Genomic DNA, 21,652 nt, shown 5'->3' with positions numbered 1-21,652 from the left:
ACAACGGGATCGTGTCTTCGTGGGCTGTCGGTTGCCTCCTCCAACCAGTGTGCGGCTCGGGGGAGGCATCCGAAGGTTATTCCCTCGAGGCTGTGACGACTGACAGTCCGGTGGTTGTTTGCTCGGATATTCACGAGTTCATCTGACTCAGAACTCCATTGGAGCTGGTTTCCAGAAGCAAACTCTGCGAAACGAGCCATCCTTTTGAAGGAAGGTTTGAACGTCGGAGTACAAATATAGTTGGGACTGGCATCAATTAGCAGGCCACCAACTTTTCTAGCGCTGCCTATTGACAGGTATGTAACGCGATGAAAAAACTTCCTTGTTGATCCTAGTGAATAGTGCTGCAAGCTGCATGGTACCCAGTCTGTGTCCACTGTAGGTGACCCTTGGAGCAAGACACATTACTTGTAAGTGACATGTCACCATCCAGATCTCTCAGCAGAACTGCCTCCCATTTCATTTTTGACTCCACACCCATAGCTATTCGGCTGTCTGCCGACTGACATGACTGAAATTACTGAGACAACTTCTGTCAAATTGAATAGAATAGGTATAAAATAGCACCGGCTGTTCCACGGCACTGTTCGGTTGAACTTTCTACGCATGTCCAGCGACTCCCCATATTATACGGCATCAAGGACCAAAAATGGAGAGTTCAATCCACTCTCGTCATCCCTTGCTTCAGAATCAAGAATGGGCATCCGTGTACATAATAGCGAGGGCAAAACATTTTCCCCACACATCATAATCCCCAGTGGCTGGCCATGGCAAGTTTTCCGACTGATCGGAAACTAGTACTCAACTCCCAACGAGTGTGCGTGTTGGCAACGAAGTAATGAATGATTACTGCTGGAGGGGGCGTAAAGATCAACGCATGGGAACGCCGGCTGAGAAACTCACAGAACATATACCAATGCGAACGAAGCCGGGCCCGCGGAGCACATCACATTTACCGCTGCAGCAATTTGCTTCACCATACCCCGGGCAGAACTTGCCTGTTGGGGTGCACCGCTCCTTCTGTGCAACGCTAGCAAAACTCCAAGAGCTTGACCCCGGGACGGCAACACCGGCGACGACGGAGAGGAGAGACACAACGCAGAAATAAAGTAGCGTTGGACGCATGATAATTCGCGATAGTGGGCAAGGACGCGTCTGACCTGCGGCAGGGTTGTATTGGTGCCACCGGTTTATTTTATACTCGCCCCAGCTCCGCTTGCCGCAGCCCTTTGGGAGACTATTAGCGTTCAGTGACAAACACATGCCAAAAATGCCTAGTACTATCATTGCATACTACCCTTATTAGAGCAGTATGTCCGTCTGTCCGAAGTCGCGAACTCCGGAGCCAAAGGGGCGTTGCTGATACCTGTTGTGCGCAGCCTCATCTGAAGGCCGTACGTTTACTAAAGAGTCGTACCAAAAAATGATGCTAACGATGGCGTTTCTAAGCAGACCACGCAAGTCCGCGCAAATCGTGGCCCTCCATCCGATCGGATCACAACATCCAGCGCCCATGACGCGCCACGAGCTAATGAAGCATGGATCACATTGGAATGCTACACATGTATTGTGGCTGACTACCAGAGGACTCTCGAGGGTGTCAGCGCGGGTGGTGCACCCTCTCCGGCTTACAAACCTCCGGAGTACTTGATTCTCGTCAACATAGGATATCGCATTGACGAATGCCAAATCCAGATTGCTGCAGCCGCACCGCTACATCCATACCTGTACATTTGCAGGAACTGCTATCTTCTATGTAGTTAGGGGACTTCCACCAGGGAAAGCAAGGATGTCTTACAGAACCACTGTGTGGCAGAATCGCCTGAATGGCGCACCTAAGTCGACCCAAATATGAATACTGGGTCTCCGATCTGAGCTGTAAAGAACCGCCTATCCTATCGCAAGCACCACTGCTCTCCTAATATTGGCAGTGAGCGTGGATTGGACGATGGTTCATGCATCATGTCTCCCATCACAACAGTGGCTTGTGTCCCGATCATCTGCGTACTGTTGGTTATCGTGTGGATTCCGGGGAGCCCGGTACGACGGATTGAAAAGTGAATACCACAACGAAGACTCCAAATAAAGAGTCAAGACCAAAAACTACCTTGGGAGAGCCTGAATTTGCATTTCAACACGCCGCTTCCGGCAGGGGGTTTCACAAGAATGCTGGCACTGCAAGACATGCATTCCAGGGCGAAGAGGAACCAGCTAACTTCCACTTAAATCTAGGAAGATGACGACACCCCTCGCCGCGGTGTGGTAGTAAGCATCTGCATATCCACATAGAGAGGGAAGATAACCAGTATCCAGGTTTCTTCTCCACTGTGCCGCCGATGGCACGCAGAGATGGGAATGTTTCTGGAAATGGTAGCGCACCCCTCTTCTGGGGGTGGTAACCCACTGTGTAATACATCATCATCGCCCGTGCATGACATTGCATGACAGCGAATACCCGCAATACTCGGATGGCGTTCAATGAATTTTACGAGTCTGCAGCATGGGGAGAATCAGAGCCTGAAACACAAGATATCGTTAAGGATGCGATTAGGAAGGAACAAGTTTTGCAGTGCGTTTGGTACAGCTCTTGTTCACAGGATTGACAAGCGAGCTTGTTTCAACATCGCATACAGGGAAATCGCAGCAGCGCAGGACGATTTGAAAGGTATGTGCAATACGGTGTTCAGGTCATTGCCCACTAACCCTTTGCTATTATTTAAACACCTCGTCTCGTCCAGCGCTGCTTGGGAGAGTGCACAACGTTCAGACAGACGTTGACAAACTCACGTCGGAGAACGCAACACTACAGGTGTACATCGACAATCTGACCATGCAAATGGCGAAACGGAAATAAGGGTCGACACTTCGCACTCGACCGGGCCGCTTGGTTGCGTCTCAGTCCGCTGGTTGAAACCAAGGTATGTAGATGCTACCGCGCACGATAAGTCCTGGCCTGCTGCACCAACTAACTGGAAGGGATAGGTTGTTTTGCATTCGTCTGCTGGTAACGGCGATGATATGGCGGCGAGACACCTGTCATCATTCTTCCGTGCTATACCGGAGGGTCCTGGGATGCACTACGGTATACTTACGGTCTACAGACTAGCATGTCCTTCTTGGTCTACCAAGATCCGTTCATTGTACCCGTGATCCTACGACCTCTTGATTACTTTCGTAACTTGAAGCTTTGCGCCTCTGATCCATGTACACAGTCTCCACGAAGTCCGCCTTGGATTCTACCTCGTGATGTGTCTACCTTACCTGGCCCATCATTATATCTCGTTATGCCCAAGGGCCCTGAGACACGTTATACTCACAATAGAGCCAAACCACGTATCATCCGACGGACGATCAGTAGGGTGGGATCGCTTCGGAGGGATCGATCCTTTGAACATTCCGAGGGAAACGATGGAGCTATCTGGTTAGTGCGGAGGCGGTGAAAACAGATGAGTCATGATGCCTCAAGAGTGACAAGGACTCCGAGCAATATGTCTCTGGCAGACACGGCGGCCTCGATGAGCGGTGCGTTCGACAATAAACCCATTATATGGTGTGCGTAGTTTCCACCACCCCTAGTACCACTGTTTAGACTCACAATTTGAGTAGCAATATAGGACGTGCGTCGGCACCTGAAGAACCGGCTACTTTGGGTCAGTAAATAAGAATAAGGGATGCCTATGCAATAGTCGTGTTGTTTTGCAGTGGGCACAAGTTTCTGCTACCTAAACATCAGTCATTTGCCATAGAGCTACGGTTAACAATCACTGTAGTATACCCCAAGAGACCATCGACGAGGTCTTCTCGGCCATGAAAGTTTGCCTCTCTCCCCCGTTGGTGATGCCAACTATGCATGAAGTTCCCTTGTTCGTATCCCAGGATCGGATGACAAATTATGATTGGAAGTTTTCAGCTCGGATTCTTCCGATCATCACTTTTCCCTCACGGTACTTCAGGCACTCCGAAATTGACGGATGCTTTATTCACACCTTCGTACTGGAGAACACCACGACTGGAACAGACCACTAACAGACCCCATGATGACATTGGGATGTAGCAAGCAAGACACATATTCTGCCCCGTGTCGGACTTATCAGGTAATGTGATACACAGTACCAACTGGCTGCTGCCCTCGGACCGATTGATGGCTATGGCTCTTCGCAATAGGCTAGTCCAACCAACCACCTCCACGGCACCCAACAATCCTGTCATTATTGTGCTGTGCGACTGAATACAACCTCACCATTTACTGAATGCCGGATACATAGCCTGGGAGGCACGCACACCTCTTAAAGGTATCCATTGGACCTTGCGCGGGAAAAAGACATATTTTTGACAGATTATCTCTATGGAGCACATCGTTCTCGAGCAACGTGACCACCTCCGTCTATTTTCAGCACCCTGCGTGTTGCATTTTCCAGGTATGGCCAGGCTAATCTGAAGTTGATTTGGCGCGGCATGGGGACCCAGTATTTTGGATAGTTTTCTGAAAGGATTTTAAGGGGCCCCGCTAGTGTAGATAAGGATCGTCCGCCTGCCTGCACTGTTTCAAACATCGCCGTTCATGAAGCAGTCAATCACTTTCGATGCTGACGACGTCCGGCAAGATCACATTGCTGGTGAGAAGTCAGAGGCCGGTTTATCGTTCTCTCGTGCTCCTGTTCTTCTCATCCCCAAAGAGGAGTCTCAACTATGGCGCAAAGTCGACCTCAAACTCATGCCCATCATTGCTTTGATGTATCTACTCTGTTTCATGGACCGCGGTACGTTCTTTAAGATACCGCAATGTTGCGTGGTTGTTGCACGATATATCCAGGAAACATTGGTGAGGCTAGCTTGTCTATATTGCTCGCAAGCGATCCACTCATTCCTTCCAGGTAACGCTAAATTGGACGGATTAATGACGCAACTCGGGCTTGATGGGAATCAATACAATGTTGCCTTAGTAAGTCTACGCACTTCTTACGAGAACCACTTGGTTTTGAATCTTTGCAGACGTTATTCTTCATAGTACGTCATTTCGTTTACCATTCAAATTGTGAAACTACAAGCAACTCGGTCGTTGTCCAGTCTTTCAGCATTCTCGATTGCCCCGCCAAGTGTGTATCTGTAATGGGTGTAATCCCGCATCTCTGACTTCCTCACAAGTTATATCATTCAATTTGTCCCGCCTTCTAAGTGAGTATGCACGTTTGCGTTGTGAGACCATACCTAAAGAATTCAAAGATGGCTTGCGGGTACGATGGTGAGTGGCTATTCCCTTTTTTCTAATGCTCTCGACATTTTTGAGCAGATCCTCTGGGGGCTCGTTATGTAAGAGTATGAACTCAAATGCGATATCCTCGGCTCACTTGTGCTGCTCCTCAGGATGTCCATGGGTTTCGTAAAAACGTGAGCAATACTATTTCGTGTTGCCTGTGCTAACATTGTCTCAGCTACGCTCAGCTGGTTGGAGTGCGTTTCTGCTTGGGAATCGCAGAAAGTGGTTTTTATCCTGGCGTTGCATACTAGTACCTTTTTACTATAACCTCTCTCTGCCTTTCTAATGTCTGTCTTCGAGCCTCACAATGTGGTATCCGAAGTATATGCTTCAACGCCGGTTCGCACTCTTCCTTGGAGCAGCAACTTCAGCTGGTGCATTTGATGCATATCTTGATTTGGATTTAGTAGCTAACTCTCCTCGCAAGGCGCCTTCTCTGGAATACTTGCATATGGCATCAATTTCATGGATGGAGACGGAGGGTATCAGGGTTGGTCGTGGATTTTCGTGCGTCTTCCATACTGCGATTGGGCCGCTCCCTGACACGCCAACAAAACTTGCCTTAGATCCTTGAAGGTATAGCTACAATCGTAGTAGGTTCCGTCGCCCTGTTTGGTACGTTCATCCCTTGTCCCGGGTAAAACAATAGCCATAGACCAGCAACACAGTAATGGTGGATTATCCATCGACGGCCAAATTCCTGACGCCGAAAGAGCAACAATATATCACCCAACGAAGAGGTGAGCACCTTTATCCTTCTGGTGCATTTCAGACCTGTAATGAGGCTGCAGAGTTTTCCGAAGTGGATGAGAAGGGTGATGTAGCTGCACAAGTACGAGCAGCCTTTACGGATTGGCAGGTATGTAGTAAGATATCACTTGCCGGATTTACAGAGGTGGACTCACGTTGTGGCGAAGGTATGGGCGATGTGTATTGTACAAATGTCAATTACGGTGCCTCGTAAGTAACTCCAGGCTACTTGCACTCAAGTATTGAATGGAAATGGAACCCAGTTTACGGCATCACATACTTTCTCCCGTGAGTCTCGTCTAGTAATGACAGTCAGTAAATTGACGAGAGTAAAAGATCGATTATCAACAAGTATGTCTGGCCCCCCTCCAAGGCAGGCATTTGCTGACTGTTAAAAGCTTCGGATACACCACTTCAACGAGTCAATTGCTTTCCGTGCCACCATACGTCTTCGGCGGTGAGGGTGCCATAGCATAGTTCTGAGATCAGGCTCACATGTTGACTTCCAACTTAGTCATCGTTCTCCTTGTCATTGCAGACTTATCCGACAGGATGCAACGACGCTCACCCTTCATATTCGCCTCGCAAGTGATAGCCATCGTGGGCTTTATCATCAACATCACTGATGTGCCAAATGGCGTGAAGTACTTCGGGACCTACCTCTGCGTAGCTGGACCATATACTGGAGGGGTAGGTTCCATAATATGGTAGGGTCTAACCTGGCGTAAGGTACCGTGAATTATCGTGTAACCATGCTTTGTATCAAAGGCTGGCAAACAACTTGGAGGGGAAGTGCAAGCGAGCGGTTGGAATGGCATTAGTGATCTGCATGGGCAACTTAGGGGGAGCGATCGCGTCAAATATTTTCCGCAGCCAAGACGCACCGAGATATCTCCTTGGACGTTCGTGTCACTTTGCTCTGTTAGTTGATCCTGATGACACTGAAGTCATAACCTACTAGTTGGCATCGAAATCATGTTTTTGGCGATGGGTATGATCGCTGTGCCTATCATAGCACTGACATACCGACGCATCAATGCTCGTAAAGATGCTCTCCAGCAGCAGGGGAAGATGGAGGGAAGTGAAGTTCTAGACAAAGAGAGTTTTAGGTACACACTTTGATAACTTGGAAGTACTATGTCTGTTTTTGTGCATCTTAGGTGCTTGGGGTGCCAATTCTTTTGCCATGGTAGTTGCTAACTGAGAGCCTTTGCAAAAATGGGCATCAAGATAATGTAGTTACAATTGTTCGGGCAGTGTCATGAAACTGCATTACAATACCACAAAGGTATTTTTCAAATGCGATATTACGTACTTACGTACTTATGTGAACATTACTGTCGTGCCAGTTTTCAATAGTGTGAGTATGGTGGTATCCGAGACTAGCTTACATCATGTAAGTCACCTTCAGCATAATGTCAGCATCTCGTCCGTAACAATGTTTTGACATTTTTTGTAACCCAATTCATAACAATGTTTACAATAGTATGATGAAATCCGATGAACAATTATTTTGCACCTTGTGCTATCATTTATTCCCAGCTGTGCGACTGTAACCTCTACGCTATAAATACCGGGCAAGTATCTGTGTTCGTGGTAGGGGAGACAAGTTGCCGACCCCCCTGGCGAACGACGTTAGGTTGATCATACAAGCACGACGATGAATGCGAGCACCTACCAAAGACCACGGCAAAATGGGGGGTAGTCTCGTTCCATCAGGTATCAATGAATACTCAATCACAGGGAAAAAGAACAGCAGGATTCTTGGCGGTGGCCGCGGGCCCGCCGAGTACGGCCCCAGGGAACCACCTGGCCAGGTTGGCAGCACGCCATTCATTGGTGGGCGGTTGCAGGGGAATCGTTGCATCGGCATCATAGTACGCGATAGCGAAAGCAATTCTAGTATTTTCTGTCGTGTTGCATGCCGCAGCATGATACGTCCAGCAAGAGTGGCTACAATAATTGTGCTAAGCCTGATTTCCGACAGGTAGGAGCGAGATACTTACAATGTCGCATCTCCTGCGTTCATATGTTGCGCGGGGTGCACGGAAAGGTTTTCCCTCTCGACCAAATTTCTGATATATTCATCGCTCTCATCAGAAATCGGCAGATGCTCAGCATGTCTACTGAGGTGTGAACCCGACACAAACGACATAGGACCCATGTCTACCGGACAATCTATCAGCGGAACCCAAAGGGTTATGCACTTGTCCGTGTCAAGGGGCCTGTCACCACGGGCACAACTCGTTGTACGTTCAGAGCTAGCATTTAGAAAGAGGTCACTCACCAGTAGTGCCCGTCCTGGTGCCACGGTGTCCGTTTGCCTTTACCAAGACCGTCCTTGAAGAAGGTGATGTCGTGATAAATCCGCACGTCACGACAACCTAACAACTTCGCAGCGATTCCTTGTCCTTCACCGTGAGCATGAGGTTGGTGCCTGATCATCATGAACGCACCTGCGTAGCGCTTAGACAAGACATGAGCACGCACGACGTCGTTGATTTGCCATTGGTTTTGGGTGATGCGGAACGCCTTCTGGAAGTCCTCCTCTTCGGCTTTGAGAGCTTCGTGGGCTCGCAAGACGGCAACGCGCAATTCAGGGATCGCCGATTTAGGAATGACATTCCTGAGCAGGATGTGGCCCTGGGGGTTTCCGTCAGCAAAGACAACTCCATTCAGCACAAGTACGGAACAAACATTGTTCTGGTACTCATCAATCTGGGACTGGGAGAGGTCGTAGTCCTCAGCAAGTGCGATGCGACTGTGGAAGACCATTGTGTATATTCGGAAGGATGTAGGCTTTGTGACGCGTGGAATATGGTTTCTGGTTCTCCTCGACCATCTTTTCAGCTTTTTAAATCTTCAGAGTACAATTTGGCATGTCCCCTTTCTTGGCAGGTTGGTTGAGATAACTATGGCTTCGAGAACAGAAACCTCACCTCAAAACTACCCCCGACTTAGGAGTTTTGTTTTGTTTTGTTTTCGTCGGTGTTTTGGCTGCTTCTTCTTTAGCACTCTCAATATCTATCACTTCTTCCCCTTCGCTCTCCATAGCCTTTTTCCCTCTGCCTTTTTCTGGTGCACTTTTGGCAACGGCTGTTTTGTCGGTAGCGATGCACGCCGACCCTCGGCACTGCCAATGTCCACGTCTGAGCTACCGCCATGCACCCGGTAACGCATCAGTAAATATGATAACTGATGGAGAATCTTTCATCCCTTCCCTTCGCTTCCCCTAACACAACCAAACTCAGAACGGCGATACCGTGAGCAATGGTGGAAAGTACATATAGGGTACCTTTCCTTTTCTGTCGTAGTCTTTTCTACTCTGCTTCGTTCGGCATACCCTGTGGCGCGCCGTTCCTGGCTTTGACGAGTTTGAAGGCGTCATCAGATTCCCAGCGCATCTGAGATTGGCAAGGCAAGGTTGACATGTTGCATTATCTAGGTCCTTTCTATTTACTTCTCACTTCTTCCATGAGGACCTTTACGGCGGCTATCAGTATAAGTCATGAGCGGAACACACGGGGAACATTCCCCCACGTACGTTTGAATAGTATAGGAGTCGCCTTTTTCTACAAACATTTGGATAACGTCCGACAACCCAGCTTCTTGGTAATGCTAAGTTCTGGCTCGTCGATGCTAAGCTCTGGCTGGTCACTCGTGACCTTGGTAGAGCGGGCCGTCCTCTTTGGATAGTGAAAGGCAAGGGCACCGCGTTGATTTACGATCCGCCCTTGGAACTCCTACCCACACTTGTTGAGTCAACCTTGAGGGATAAGTGACCCTCAACATACCTTCAGTCGAATAAGCAGAAGTATGTGAAGAAGAGGATCACCACCCTCTATGGCATCGGCACGACGATCATCCCAGAGTTTGTTTTCCTGTTCAGTAAGTGTCAAGGAAGTGTATTGTCCTAAACAGTTTTAGACTAGCGACCCGCGAAATTTTAAAAAATCATCATACCCGTGACCTCAAGAACTTAGGCATGGAAATCTGATTATTCAATTCGAAGTCTTCTTCCTCGGCCGCCTCGCTCAACACCACCACCTCCAGCACGAGGAAGCGCACCACCCGGAGGGGATAGATTTCATTTCATATTCCTCGGCTTTGTATTCGGAGCAATGCGACATGTCTGCGATCAAAACATGGATGCTATTTAGCAAATGATGTATAACGTTGATCCATACTTGTCGATCGATTCGCCGTCTGCCAATGAAGTGGCAATCGAGGATCCAGGCTTTGTGGCTTCCCTGCGACCGGCTCTGGCACAATCCGACGTCAGTCATGTTCGAACGCGCCCCGTACAACTAGGTCGACACTGTCGTTAAACATGCCTTCAGGTAAGAACTTGTCGATGACCGTTGGACTTCAAGTTAAGGGCCGTCCACAAATGCCCTGCAGCTGGGACGTTGCGCACTTGAAGCTTCAAGCTTCTAGCTCAAGCTTCCCTCGTCGCGTTCTGCAGGGACAAAACATGTACAAATATACTTCTCCTAGCCTAGGAGTACATGCAGTCACTACAACCTCTTAACGGACCAAGCCAAGACATTCAACCTTTGACCCATAAGGAAAACTTCCCTCACATTGGCATTGACTTCTACCTCTCCCTTTTCGAACACCGTTCCATCCCACAATTCTATCCAACTCTGCGGGGAGTGGGAAAAGAGAGGGAGTTCGCTGCTTCCAAAGGCCATTGGGACATTTCCTTTCTCTTTCCTGCCGGACTGGAAACCGCAGATAATGGAACCTGGTTCTGGAGACAATAATCCAGCGAGTGCACGTGCTAGATGTAGCTGTTGCTCTTCACTGAACAAGTGTAGGAAATATGAGGTATGGATGACGGAGCAGTGACCATGAAGAGGATTGAGCGACGTCAAAGTCGACAGGTCAGGCGGTGATCCTAGTCTAGACCCACGGGCGACAGGTGCAACAGACAGCATCTCGGGATCCAGTGCATCTCCCGAAACGAAGTGGCCAGCCCACGTATCTTTTGATGTTCTGAATAAGAAGTGACTGAGTTCCAGGAATTCTGTCATTGACAAATGATCGTAAGTGATGGATTCACACAAGTGAAAAAAGAGTACCCTACCTTCCTTTATGTCCGACGATATTATACCGCGAGCGGGAAAACCATCAAATGCAACTCTCCTGGACTCCACCGAAACTGTCCATCCGGCGTTAGCAAAGGTAAGTATGTACCACCCCGGATAACTTACAACAGCACCCGAGGTCGAGGAAGATAGGATCTGTGCGCTCGCGACCTATAGCTAATATATCACTGTACACAGGTAGCTTCGTAATGTCCATCCTGGAACGCACGTGAGCTTTACCCAGTCTACGAATGGCTTTGCTCACCTTAAAAATCCGAAAAAATAGATGCAAGGATACGGCGCAACCTGTTTAGTAGTTAGCGATGTGGAACTATGCGAAACGAGGCGAAACGGACCTTGTAGGCTCTTTCTTGAGCCATCAAAATGTGTGCCGTTAACGTTTCATCGTCCTCAATCCCAGTCGCAGCCTTGAAGAAATCGGCTTCATCAGAAGTGAGTGAGTAGATACTGGGGTCTAACGGGGGAACATGGACTATCTGCGCTGAGCCAACTCTGAATGAAACACTGTCAGCACTTGAGATATCCGGGGAATCCATGGATTACGGGTTGAGTGAGAAGAGATTAGGGCCTTGTTGAAGTGTACGGGCACTGCTCTTTAAAAGAGGGGAAGACCGTGGTGCTCAACACGATGCCTGGCTTGATTTGTGAAACCTGAAAGGTACCAGTGTATCTCACCCGAAAATTACTTCCGCCAAATGGAAGAAATACCGTGTGTCTATAATCACTGCATTGGGCATGGGTAGCTCAGCCAACCGCATACTGTCTCTGCAAGGGGCTTGCGTCGAACCTCTCATCGAAGTCGGATAAGGGACCTCGCTGGAAGCACCAACGCGATACTTGCCATTTTTTTCTAATTCGGGGTGGGTCGCAGTTAGGCTCCACAGTTCGATCAGCAAAACACGCTCACAAAGGGAAAAAGAATTAACAGAGGAGCAATTTACCTGGTGTTTCGGAGTGGCGTCTGACGAGTCAATTCATACAGTCGACCTAAGTAGGAAGTGCACCTCGAGTTAGCGCAGAGGGCCGCGGACTAGGTACAGTTGGACCCGTGGAACCTACTAACCGCGGCCGATAACCAACGAATAAAATTGTCGTTCCAAATGGCAAGTGTTGTCAAATATGATGCAGCTACGAGAACAGACGCACACACGTACCTTTGGTAGAGTCTCCCTGAAAGTTGGAGTAGTTTGCACGAAGCGCGAAATTTTCGATTGGTCTGATGCAAGTACTGACCGTCGTCGTTTGCGTCACTTTTGCGACATGCTTTCGATATCTCGTTATCACTGTTTCCCAACGAGCGTCTGTCAAAAGGTGTGCTGGAGATGATGTGTGGCGAGAGAAAACCACTCGCTGCAACCTCACCGGATCTTTCTTCAATCACAATGTCCGCGCTCAGTCAATCGAAGATGACCGCTAACTGGCCATTCTGAAATGTCCTTCCAAATTGCGGCTCCGGTGCGAAGTTGCTTAGCTTACGACACCCCGCAAGATCTTTTTTTCCAGACTAAATTTGGGTCTGTTCTGCGAGGAGCACTCCCAGGTTTCCATGACGGCCGTACTTTGTAAGATCCCAGCATGCTACTACACCAGGACTGGGTGCAACCTCTGTGAAAGTGGGACCTCAGTAACCGACGACTGCCCTTTCAAATGGCAATTACATAGTTGTATTCAACTGACGAGAACAGATGTGCACCCGCAACATTGCTGCTAGTAAAGTCTCCCCTGTGAGTTAGAGCAGTCAGCATTGCGTGCGGCGCTTGGAGAATTGGTTTGAGGCGAGTGTTGACCGCCGTTTGCGACTCGGACATGCTTGGCGAAACCAAAAGTGCAACTTGGAGTGTCCCTGTATCGAAGCTCACGCCGCTCAGCCCAAACCGGTCATACCCGGCTAAGGCACATCCAGGACGACCCTTCCGATGATGTTGCGGACGAGTATTCGCAATGGCGTGTGTGCTCACCTGCCTTCCCGGCTGTCGCGGTCTTCTCGAGCAGTCACGGTGGGGACAAGCGCTACTACCACTGCCAGTACTAGCAGTTCAAAAACTAACACCAATCCAACGTCTGCTGGCCAGAAACCAACCCTCGGAGAGGATCGTGTCAATTCTCCCTCAGAAAGCTCGCGCGATACTACTGTCTCGGATGCATCGACCTCCACGACGGCAACCCCGGATTCCTTTGACACTCCTCAACCTACGGACAGCGTCAGCGCCTTCAACGGACGCATGCGGGAGTGGGCACACCTTGCTGTGACGACAGTACGAGAACGTGCCGATGTATTCTCTACAAAGACAAAGGCGACGTTCTCTCAGCTCGGAGGACACTTGAACCGCGCGACGGGGTACGATGCTATTGACGTCTTAAAGCGACAAGTTGTCGAGCAAGGTGTGCACATGTCTCCTTTGCTTAACTTTACATTCTGCTTTTGCCCTTGTATTATCAGTGAAAACCTAGTGCTAATGAATTTCTTTCTTTCTGCTGCTTTTTTTCTCATTTCTTGTCTTAATGTACAGAGGCAAGGATCAAGGCCGCTCGAGAAGCAGCTCGGTCTGCGAAACTTGCGTATGATAAAGCCGTCATCCAGCGTGCAGTCGCACAGCGTGACGTGAACGAGCTGCTGCAGCGCAAATCGAGCTGGAGCGACGAGGACGTGTCCCGGTTCACGGCCCTTGTCCGTGCTGACCATGCGCGAGAGCAGGACGAGGCTCGGGCGAAGGCTGCGGTTGCTGCGTCCGAAGATTCAGTCGAGCGGGAGTTCAGTGCGCTCATGCGGGCGATTTTGGCACGGTATCATGAGGAGCAGGTGTGGAGCGACAAGATCCGGAGCGCGTCGACCTATGGATCGCTCGCGGCTCTGGGCGTGAACTTGGTGGTCTTTGTGGCAGCGATCGTGTTCGTTGAACCGTGGAAGAGGAAGCGCCTTGCTCAGACTTTTGAACGGAAAGTGGAAGAGCTAGGGTCAGAGACAAAGGCAATGGTTGACGAAGGGGCGAAGAGGATAGAGGAACGTCTGGTTAACCAGGAACGCCTACTTGCGGAATTGTTCAGTGGTGTCGCAGAACATGTTCATGAAGTTCCCTCTGTCTCTGCATTAGTCGAGCAGCAAGAGCAGTCGAGGGCACCAGAACTCCCGAGGCGGACATTCATATCACATCCATGGTTTGGGGCTGTTGGGACTCGCGAGCTCGTTCTCATTGCAGGGAGCGCAGTAGCAGGCAGTGCAATCTCGCTGTTAACCCGAAGTCTATTTGATAGTTGAAATTTCCGAGAGGACGCCATTATACCGACGTAGATCTAACAATATTCTTCCCGCAACACTTCATCAAGCACTTCTTACACTACTATCACAAAACATTGACACTGCGGTACATCCGACAATGCACCCTGGAATTGGTCGAACCAGTGTGAAGGGTTGTAAACAAAATACCGCTCACCTCTCCAAGACGTAGTCTCCCTTACGATCGGACATTTGGCATTGAGACCAGGTCTCGCAATCCCATTTGGCCCAACCCCAACCATCTTTAATCTAGATCTCACGAGTGTGGGTGGCTGCTGCAACGATCGGTGAAGATGCACGCACCTCGGGTTTCTTGTGAGGAGCAAGCACGACAAGCCAGTGTGCATTTGCGCTTAGCTCCCAAAGCAACGCGAACAGCTCGGAGGGTGATTCTACCAGGTGCAACGCGAATGAGCAAATTACCATATCCATTTTCGGGGCTGAAGCTTGTGAGTCCGAGACGTCACGAAGGGAGTTAAAGGATGAAATGACGAGCGGTAAGGCACCCTGTGCGATCTCCATGAATGTAAGGGGTGCACAAGGCAACGTCGTACGTTCTAGGTATGCCTCAACTGTGTACTGGTGTTCATCCCCAAGTGAGGATTGTTATGGTCATTTCATCGGGGATCCCACACTTACTGGATCGGCGGCCATGATGTGAACGTCAGGTGGGTGTTGAAAACTACTCGGATTCGAGGTACCGCTTGAGTTTGCGCCGATGTTTCCCCCCAAAGGGGGGGCTCGGCTCTTTCGTTTCGAACCTGCGCCTTTCCACCATTCGTACGCAGCGACTGTGACTTCTCCACTATAAATTACTAATGAGTATCGACGTTTGAGACAGGGGAGATGGGTTGCAGACCTGCCTGACGAACGACGTTGGGTTGACCATGGAAATATGATGATAGACGCGAACACTTACCACATGCCATGTCAAATATCAGGGGTGGTCTCGTTCTAACGGTTCCACGTTCATGGGCCCACCATCTGAGCGGAAGATCAGAAAGCTGTCTTCCTATCTTTACTCACGGGCACGCACCTATCAAGCCAAGTGTATAAACAGGCGCGAACGCCAGGGAAATGGGGGTTTCGATATGTTGCTCCTACCTATTAGGATGGGTGGTCGAGTGGTGATGTGTGGGCTCGGTACTGTCATACGGACCTTTCTGTAGTACTACGTATGACATGTGAGCAAAAGTGCAGATCTATCTGATAGTGTTATGATTATCGCGTACGTTGTCGACGCCGTACTGATCATAGTTTGCTCGCATGGAGAGTTGGAGGTTTCCCAGTGTCCCACTGATACGGTGGGACCGATTGCTGTCGACCATCATCTCTGAGGGAGAATCGCAGTTTTGTGCCACGTTCCTCTACAACACAACCAGCCGCCGTACCTGGACTGATGTGGGAAACAAGAAAGGGATTAACGTCATGTCATGATGGGCCTGAATTAATATTGAAACAGTAGGCGGTACCAGTGATTTCACGCCTGACTTCCCGTCGATGATATCTCCAACTTTCAAGCAAGAATCTTCAGTATTTGGGTACTGTGGAATGGGACCACTGATAGATGCCGTGGGAATTTCCAGGAAAGGAAATGCCGCTGAGCGGAGAGTGGCGATGCCGTGGGAACTTACGGACCGACAGCTTGTGCTGCCGTCTCTGCTCTCCTCCCACTGCACAAGGGTCCGAACCAAGTTTGGAGATCCCCTGCACTGTCTACTTCCGCCCTGGCTTTGCTCTGTCTGACTACCTACAACAACACATTGCGCTACGCGGTTCACTCTGGAACGAAACGATGCCACCAAATGTCCAATTATCCCTCTCCAACTCGCAGGTGGGAAGAAAGTTCAAGAATTTCTCAGTCATAAAGCGGTTCATACGCGATGCAGACGCGCGAGGCGTGGATGTCGATGTGGTCGCTGGACGACTCTAGTCTGTTTGTGTCTCCCACCTATCATCTTATACTCTATATATACAACAGAGTAAGAACGAGCCCAGAGGAACACCAAGCTTGTGCGTGCTCTGGCTGGCTGACTCGTGCTCAAACCACAGCGTGAGGGTGGTGGGAGTAACGTATACAAGGAAGATATACCACCGTTTTTAGAGATGCTTCCCGTGCAAGATCGGGAGGCATGGACTGCTATGCAGTTGATTCTCCCTCCACGGGGCGTAGGGCCCCACCTCATTCGCGTTGGGGGGAACTTCAGGACCGAAAGGAGGGAACAAGGCGGTCCGCTCCGAGATGATGATTTCCGAGTTGAATATCTTCGGATGGGCTTTGTTGTCTCGCGAGACTGGTGTGCGTGAATGAGGGATGCAGGGTGGTTAGCGAGGACTAAAAGTGTAGAAAGTAATGAAGGAGGTGTTGCTGGTAGGTCTTCTGTCTTGGATTCGGTCGTCCTCGTAGATGGGTAAGTGATGCGATGCGAGATTGGAGAATGCGATATCATTTGCCTGAGGCAATCGCTCTGGAAATTTTTTCATGCCAAGTATGTTGGTCGTATGACCTGCATAAGTCCCCCCTAACGTTGGTAGGATTGCTAGGGAAAGAGCGACACGGCGAGGCAACCCAGGGTACACATCGTAAATTTCCGTGAGTGGCAGCTTTGGAGGATGGACCGCATATCATCCTTACTGGTCACGATGCCTAAACTACATACTACCATATATAGCTCACATATCAACCCCTGTTTGAACGCCTCTCAGATTTCACACTCAAGATCACGAGGGACGGGCTCATTAATGTGTGATATGGGTTTGAATACATCCAAGAACGCAGAGTTATCGAGGCAATACGCTGGTGCCGCAAAGAGGGACAGTAGGTATGTGATAATGTGCGGTAAAACCCCAAGAGTTAGTCGCATGTCAAGGTCAAAGTGGATAAATAAATTAGGGAGAGGCGGCAGACATGAGTGGGGATAAGATGGTATCAACTCCACGTTTTTTCGGATCCCTGTTCTGAGGAGATGTGTGTGTCTGACATGCCAGAGGGTGCGTTGCTCATGCATCCATCGGTCCCATGTAGACCCCACGTTCTCTGAAGAGTAGTACCCCAAGCTGACTACTTCGACTGTCGTTAGAAACTGGGTGGTCTGGCGTGGTCGGTCCGGCGTGGTATAATCATCGTCCTCATCAAATATGGTCGAGGGGGAGTGGCAAGCTGAAAGGCCATAACGGTAGAGGAACGTCACGAAAACGAGTAAGTTGCACATGATGCTAGACAATGCGACCTGAAAGTCAATAAAATAAGTAATTTATTGGATTGATTAGGGAATACATTTCATGGTATGTCCTCACCTCAACATCCATGGCTAGATTGATAATCAGACTAAGGTCCAAGAGTTGACATGTGGCACGGAAAATAGCAGCGAGCGTGACCATGATGCCCGAGGCGAAAATCAATAGGATCATCCGTCGCTGTCGAGTCAGTAGTTTGACGCTCCACAGGAGCTTTATGGGCAGAGTAATAAGGATTGCATCGGTGACGAGATCAGCTGCGTAACGTTGTCAGAGGGGAAGGTAAGCAATGGGTATTGACGAGTTAAACTCACTCGTCAGTTCAAAGATAGCCAACCTAGTGCTCAAAGGGAGGAGTGGGTTTCCAAAGAACAGCGTGTTGTTCGTCCAGCTCAAGTCATAGCAATAGTACCACAGTTTTCCCGCCATGAAGGAGATAAACAACAGGAAAAATACCAAGCCTATTCCCAGCACCATTCTTCGCAGTGTCAGGGACGGATTGATAATTCGTGCCACCGAGAATAATGTACTGTGGCGCACGAGCCTTAAAACGATTATATCAGATTTGCAGTGGTCGGAGACAAACTACGTCGTACCATATCACCGGGTTGAATGAGAAACTGGATATCCAAAACCCGACCGTCGAGGTCGGTTTCTCTGGGAATCAAGTCAGACCAGTCCTCCGAAGCACCAAATGTGTTGTGTACCACAATGCACATACAACCAAGTTCCCATTGGGTAAATGATCGCGAAGAGGAAGGCGGCAAACGTCCAAGCGTCTTCCCACCACAGCCGTTGTATTCGATACCGGAACCAGAACCGAAAGACGGCCAACAGCAATCCGATCATCTGCAGAACCGCTATTCCCGCTATTAATTGTATGCTTGATCAACTAGGCTTGGTGAGGAGAAACACGGCAGTCAATGCAACTTACTGCTTGCTTTCTGTACCACAACTAGGCTCACCTCTGGGTTTACCATAATGTACAATGCAGCAGGGAAGGTGAGGGGAAGAGCGGGGGACATGGACCCTGAGTCAAAACAGGCAGAATTTAATGCGGCTGCCAAGTTGACAGCCTACAGGCGCTAGACTCAGTCAGTGCTGAGCGTCTAGGACCTGGCAAGCATGATAGCAATGCTGCCTGTGACGAAAGCATAGTATGTAATGATGACTCCCCATGTCCAACCCATGACAGATGTTACTTACGGACGGCAGGGTGAAGTCGAGAGCCCGCAACCTGACTCTCCATACTTCAAATTGCGAGTCCAATATCAGACGGAGTTCAGACCTACAATGTGCGATAATCCTAGCATGGGCATTACAACGAACTCGGTGTCACTGAAGCGAAAGCGAGATTGCTCTCAAAAATTTCGCCCAGTACAGCGAGTATCAGCAGCGCAGGTAAAGTACTCAATGTTCAACATTCACTCGAAAATAACTGTTTCAATTGCCTTGGAGGTGCAGTAGAAAGCTGCTCTTACTGTAGCGTGTGGCAGCATGGCAGAGGCCGCAAGATTTATGTAACATGCAATCCATTCTCCCCGCTTCCGAGGGCGACCCAGGTTCCGTCCCATCCTTGCTAGAGGTATGAGAGACTTCAGCTTGCGTTAGGTGGGGTTTGAAAAACTGTCAACCAAATACGTACAAATACACTCTGTCGAGTGACGTACTACTGTACTGTATCTATTAGCAAGGAGCCTGACGGCAACCACATTTGCTGGAGTATGTGTCAGGGTCTAATTCCCAAATGGGATTGTTATGGTAGTGGGTCATCAGTAAATCACTTTTGCTGGCCAGAGCTGTCCAGAGCTGTCCAGCACTGGACAGATTTCCTAGGACTACCAGCTCACAAAGTGGTCTACTGATGGTTCTGAACCAATCTACTTAATGAAGGAATTCTACTGCACGCCAGCCTTAAGAAGCAGGTACAGTATCAATGGCTCCATCAATCACAGGAGAAAGAATGGCAGGGTTCTTTGCAGTAGCCACAGGCCCCCCAGGTACAGCCCCAGGGAACCACCTGGCAAAGTTGGCAGCATGCCACTCATTGGTTGGCGGTTGCAGGGGAATCGTTGCATCGGCGTCGTAGTACTCGATAGCGAAAACAAATCTAGTGTTTTCCGTCGTGTTAGATGCCGCAATATGGTATGTCCAGCACGAGTGGCTATAAGATTTGTGCTAAGCTTGATTCCTGACAGATGGGAGTGAGATACTTGCAACGTTGCATCCCCTGCGTTCATGTGTTGCGCGAGGTGCACGGAAAGGTTTTCCTTCTCGACCAGATTTCTGATATATTCGTCGCTCTCGTCAGAAATCGGCAGATGCTCAGCATGTCTACTGAGGTGTGAACCCGACACAAACGACATAGGACCCATGCTTACAGGGCAATCGATCAGCGGAACCCAAAGGGTTATGGCCTTTTCCATGTCAAGTGGCCTGTCATAACGGGTACAGCTCAATGCACGCTCAGGGCTACAAGCCAGAAAGGGGGTCACTCACCAGTAGTGCCGTCCTGGTACCACGGTGTCCGTTGGCCTTTACCAAGACCGTCCTTGAAGAAGGTGATGTCGTGGTAAATCCGCACGTCACGGCAGCCTAACAGTTTCGCAGCGATTCCTTATCTTTCACCGTGAGCGTGAGGTTGGTGCCTGATCATCACGAACGCACCTACGTAACGCTTGGACAAGACGTGAGCTTGCACGACATTATTAATTTCCCATAGGTTTTGGGTGATGCGGAACGCTTTCTGGAAGTCCTCCTCTTCGGCTTTGAGAGCTTCGTGGGCTCGCAAGACAGCAGTGTGCAATTCAAGGATCTCCGATTCAGGAATGACGTTCCTGAGCAGGATGTGGCCCTGGGCGATATACGTCAGCAAAGGCGGTGCCGTTCAGCACAAGTGGGCAACAGACATTGTTCTGGTACTCGTCAATCTGAGACTGGGCGAGGTCATAGTCCTCAGCGAGTGTGACGTGAGTGTGGAAGACCATATTGGATATTCAGAAGGGTGTAGGCTTTGTGAATGGAAGGGCTGCGTGGTTTCTGATTTTTGATTCTCCTCGACCATCTCTCCAGCTTTTTAAATCTTTAGAAGGTCAAACATATGAATCGATCGGATCCGCTTCTAAACATCTGATACTGCGGCCCCTCTGTCTAAAAATTACCATGTTTTTCTAATGACCGGACCTCTGAATCACTACCCAGTAATCAAGCACTGCGTTGGTGCGTCCGGTATGCCTTGCATACTATATGGATAACCGCGGCACTGTGTCCAACTCCACAGTCTTGTCCGCTTCCATGTACAGAACAGTGCCCGTTCGTTTCAGCAAGGTGTCCCTTGGTTACTTCTGTCACAGCCCATAATCCATAGACTGGCTATCGCTAGTAACCCATAGATTCGGTGGTACGCCACAAACTGACACTGCCGTATGCCGGTGCTCGATGCAAACACACTCGGTCACAACATACACCAACAATTCACTCGAGTAATGCGAGACCGGCGATCGGAGTCGAATTCAAAGCTTCGACGTTCACTATCAATATTCGATCTCCACAACGGCAAATCCGGCATCAGAGTGATGCATCACCGCATTTTGAAACTCAGACTGCACTTAGCAACTCCGCTGGGCTTCTTGGCCACTGCTTGGCCATCCACAAAAAAGTCACTAGCAACGTCGTACGGGTGGCCTAAAAAGTCGCGCTCGTACTGGGAAAATCGTGCACCCTATGTAATTTCAGGACGCGTAAGCAAGTCCTGGTCTGTGAGACGCAAATTTCTTAGGCACGTGATAAGAACCTTATAATACATGTTAAGGGTGGCTGTTCACACTTCCGTTATAAGCCATGCCGCCACCCATGTGTCATTGAAAGATTGCCAAAAATGGGTATTTGTACATAATATTTTACACATTCGCACTATATCTTAGATAAAATATCACATATTTGCTATAATCTAGCCAAACCTGACCATTATAATGGCAAGTGGTCCATTACACGCTGCTTACAATGGGGGCACGTGACAATGGA

At 49.3% G+C, this 21,652-nt stretch overlaps 10 protein-coding genes across 10 annotated transcripts; 5 read left to right on the top strand and 5 right to left on the bottom strand.

Annotated features, from left to right (window-relative positions):
• Positions 1-2,441: 2,441 nt before the first annotated feature.
• On the top strand, positions 2,442-3,003 carry F5J12DRAFT_854514 (uncharacterized protein; the record flags this gene model as incomplete). Its single annotated transcript, XM_051746634.1, has 3 exons — positions 2,442-2,569; positions 2,634-2,665; positions 2,739-3,003. 3 exons carry the CDS (start codon positions 2,442-2,444, stop codon positions 2,852-2,854), a joined length of 276 nt encoding a protein of 91 aa, XP_051596496.1. The 3' UTR covers positions 2,855-3,003.
• A 933-nt stretch (positions 3,004-3,936) lies between these two features.
• Positions 3,937-4,372, bottom strand: F5J12DRAFT_854510 (uncharacterized protein; the record flags this gene model as incomplete). The annotated part of the gene is made up of 1 exon (XM_051746633.1): positions 3,937-4,372. Exon 1 carries the CDS (start codon positions 4,207-4,209, stop codon positions 3,940-3,942), a length of 270 nt encoding a protein of 89 aa, XP_051596495.1. The 5' UTR covers positions 4,210-4,372.
• A 189-nt stretch (positions 4,373-4,561) lies between these two features.
• F5J12DRAFT_772809 (MFS general substrate transporter) lies at positions 4,562-7,259 on the top strand (the record flags this gene model as incomplete). The annotated part of the gene is made up of 19 exons (XM_051742273.1): positions 4,562-4,784; positions 4,875-4,942; positions 4,993-5,096; positions 5,146-5,175; positions 5,224-5,310; positions 5,365-5,388; positions 5,433-5,507; positions 5,558-5,631; positions 5,685-5,764; positions 5,824-5,872; positions 5,926-5,997; positions 6,049-6,116; positions 6,175-6,217; positions 6,271-6,295; positions 6,344-6,358; positions 6,406-6,464; positions 6,522-6,714; positions 6,776-6,909; positions 6,969-7,259. 19 exons carry the CDS (start codon positions 4,562-4,564, stop codon positions 7,127-7,129), a joined length of 1,584 nt encoding a protein of 527 aa, XP_051596494.1. The 3' UTR covers positions 7,130-7,259.
• A 206-nt stretch (positions 7,260-7,465) lies between these two features.
• Positions 7,466-9,056, bottom strand: F5J12DRAFT_362398 (phytanoyl-CoA dioxygenase). The gene is made up of 6 exons (XM_051739052.1): positions 8,947-9,056; positions 8,705-8,893; positions 8,464-8,650; positions 8,295-8,412; positions 8,014-8,232; positions 7,466-7,960 (listed from the first exon to the last, which is right to left on the bottom strand). The coding sequence occupies exons 2-6, from the start codon at positions 8,780-8,782 to the stop codon at positions 7,741-7,743; spliced, it is 822 nt and encodes a 273-aa protein (XP_051596493.1). The 5' UTR covers positions 8,783-8,893; positions 8,947-9,056; the 3' UTR covers positions 7,466-7,740.
• Positions 9,057-9,218: 162 nt separating this feature from the next.
• On the top strand, positions 9,219-9,784 carry F5J12DRAFT_854486 (uncharacterized protein). Its single transcript, XM_051746631.1, has 2 exons — positions 9,219-9,500; positions 9,552-9,784. Exons 1-2 carry the CDS (start codon positions 9,437-9,439, stop codon positions 9,701-9,703), a joined length of 216 nt encoding a protein of 71 aa, XP_051596492.1. The 5' UTR covers positions 9,219-9,436; the 3' UTR covers positions 9,704-9,784.
• A 683-nt stretch (positions 9,785-10,467) lies between these two features.
• F5J12DRAFT_854473 (uncharacterized protein) lies at positions 10,468-11,970 on the bottom strand. Its single transcript, XM_051746630.1, has 5 exons — positions 11,454-11,970; positions 11,363-11,403; positions 11,224-11,315; positions 11,097-11,171; positions 10,468-11,036 (listed from the first exon to the last, which is right to left on the bottom strand). The coding sequence occupies exons 1-5, from the start codon at positions 11,652-11,654 to the stop codon at positions 10,525-10,527; spliced, it is 921 nt and encodes a 306-aa protein (XP_051596491.1). The 5' UTR covers positions 11,655-11,970; the 3' UTR covers positions 10,468-10,524.
• A 970-nt stretch (positions 11,971-12,940) lies between these two features.
• F5J12DRAFT_362428 (Mdm33 family-domain-containing protein) lies at positions 12,941-14,411 on the top strand. Its single transcript, XM_051739053.1, has 2 exons — positions 12,941-13,500; positions 13,629-14,411. The coding sequence occupies exons 1-2, from the start codon at positions 13,035-13,037 to the stop codon at positions 14,372-14,374; spliced, it is 1,212 nt and encodes a 403-aa protein (XP_051596490.1). The 5' UTR covers positions 12,941-13,034; the 3' UTR covers positions 14,375-14,411.
• A 48-nt stretch (positions 14,412-14,459) lies between these two features.
• Positions 14,460-15,720, bottom strand: F5J12DRAFT_725891 (uncharacterized protein; the record flags this gene model as incomplete). Its single annotated transcript, XM_051741676.1, has 8 exons — positions 14,460-14,499; positions 14,550-14,641; positions 14,696-14,971; positions 15,032-15,197; positions 15,308-15,376; positions 15,429-15,496; positions 15,552-15,563; positions 15,625-15,720. 8 exons carry the CDS (start codon positions 15,718-15,720, stop codon positions 14,460-14,462), a joined length of 819 nt encoding a protein of 272 aa, XP_051596489.1.
• Positions 15,721-16,051: 331 nt separating this feature from the next.
• Positions 16,052-16,753, top strand: F5J12DRAFT_854432 (uncharacterized protein). The gene is made up of 3 exons (XM_051746629.1): positions 16,052-16,332; positions 16,391-16,405; positions 16,445-16,753. Exons 1-3 carry the CDS (start codon positions 16,276-16,278, stop codon positions 16,697-16,699), a joined length of 327 nt encoding a protein of 108 aa, XP_051596488.1. The 5' UTR covers positions 16,052-16,275; the 3' UTR covers positions 16,700-16,753.
• A 341-nt stretch (positions 16,754-17,094) lies between these two features.
• On the bottom strand, positions 17,095-18,487 carry F5J12DRAFT_772802 (uncharacterized protein; the record flags this gene model as incomplete). Its single annotated transcript, XM_051742272.1, has 5 exons — positions 18,305-18,487; positions 18,226-18,284; positions 17,944-18,173; positions 17,690-17,886; positions 17,095-17,622 (listed from the first exon to the last, which is right to left on the bottom strand). The coding sequence occupies exons 1-5, from the start codon at positions 18,476-18,478 to the stop codon at positions 17,095-17,097; spliced, it is 1,188 nt and encodes a 395-aa protein (XP_051596487.1). The 5' UTR covers positions 18,479-18,487.
• Between the last annotated feature and the right edge of the window lie 3,165 nt (positions 18,488-21,652).

This window comes from Pisolithus orientalis (assembly GCF_024613125.1).
Source record: "Pisolithus orientalis strain OTSU chromosome Unknown F5J12scaffold_38, whole genome shotgun sequence".
Taxonomy (NCBI): domain Eukaryota; kingdom Fungi; phylum Basidiomycota; class Agaricomycetes; order Boletales; family Pisolithaceae; genus Pisolithus; species Pisolithus orientalis.
The sequence above is the reverse complement of the archived record's forward strand: the minus strand, read 5'-3'. Positions and strand labels throughout refer to the sequence as shown.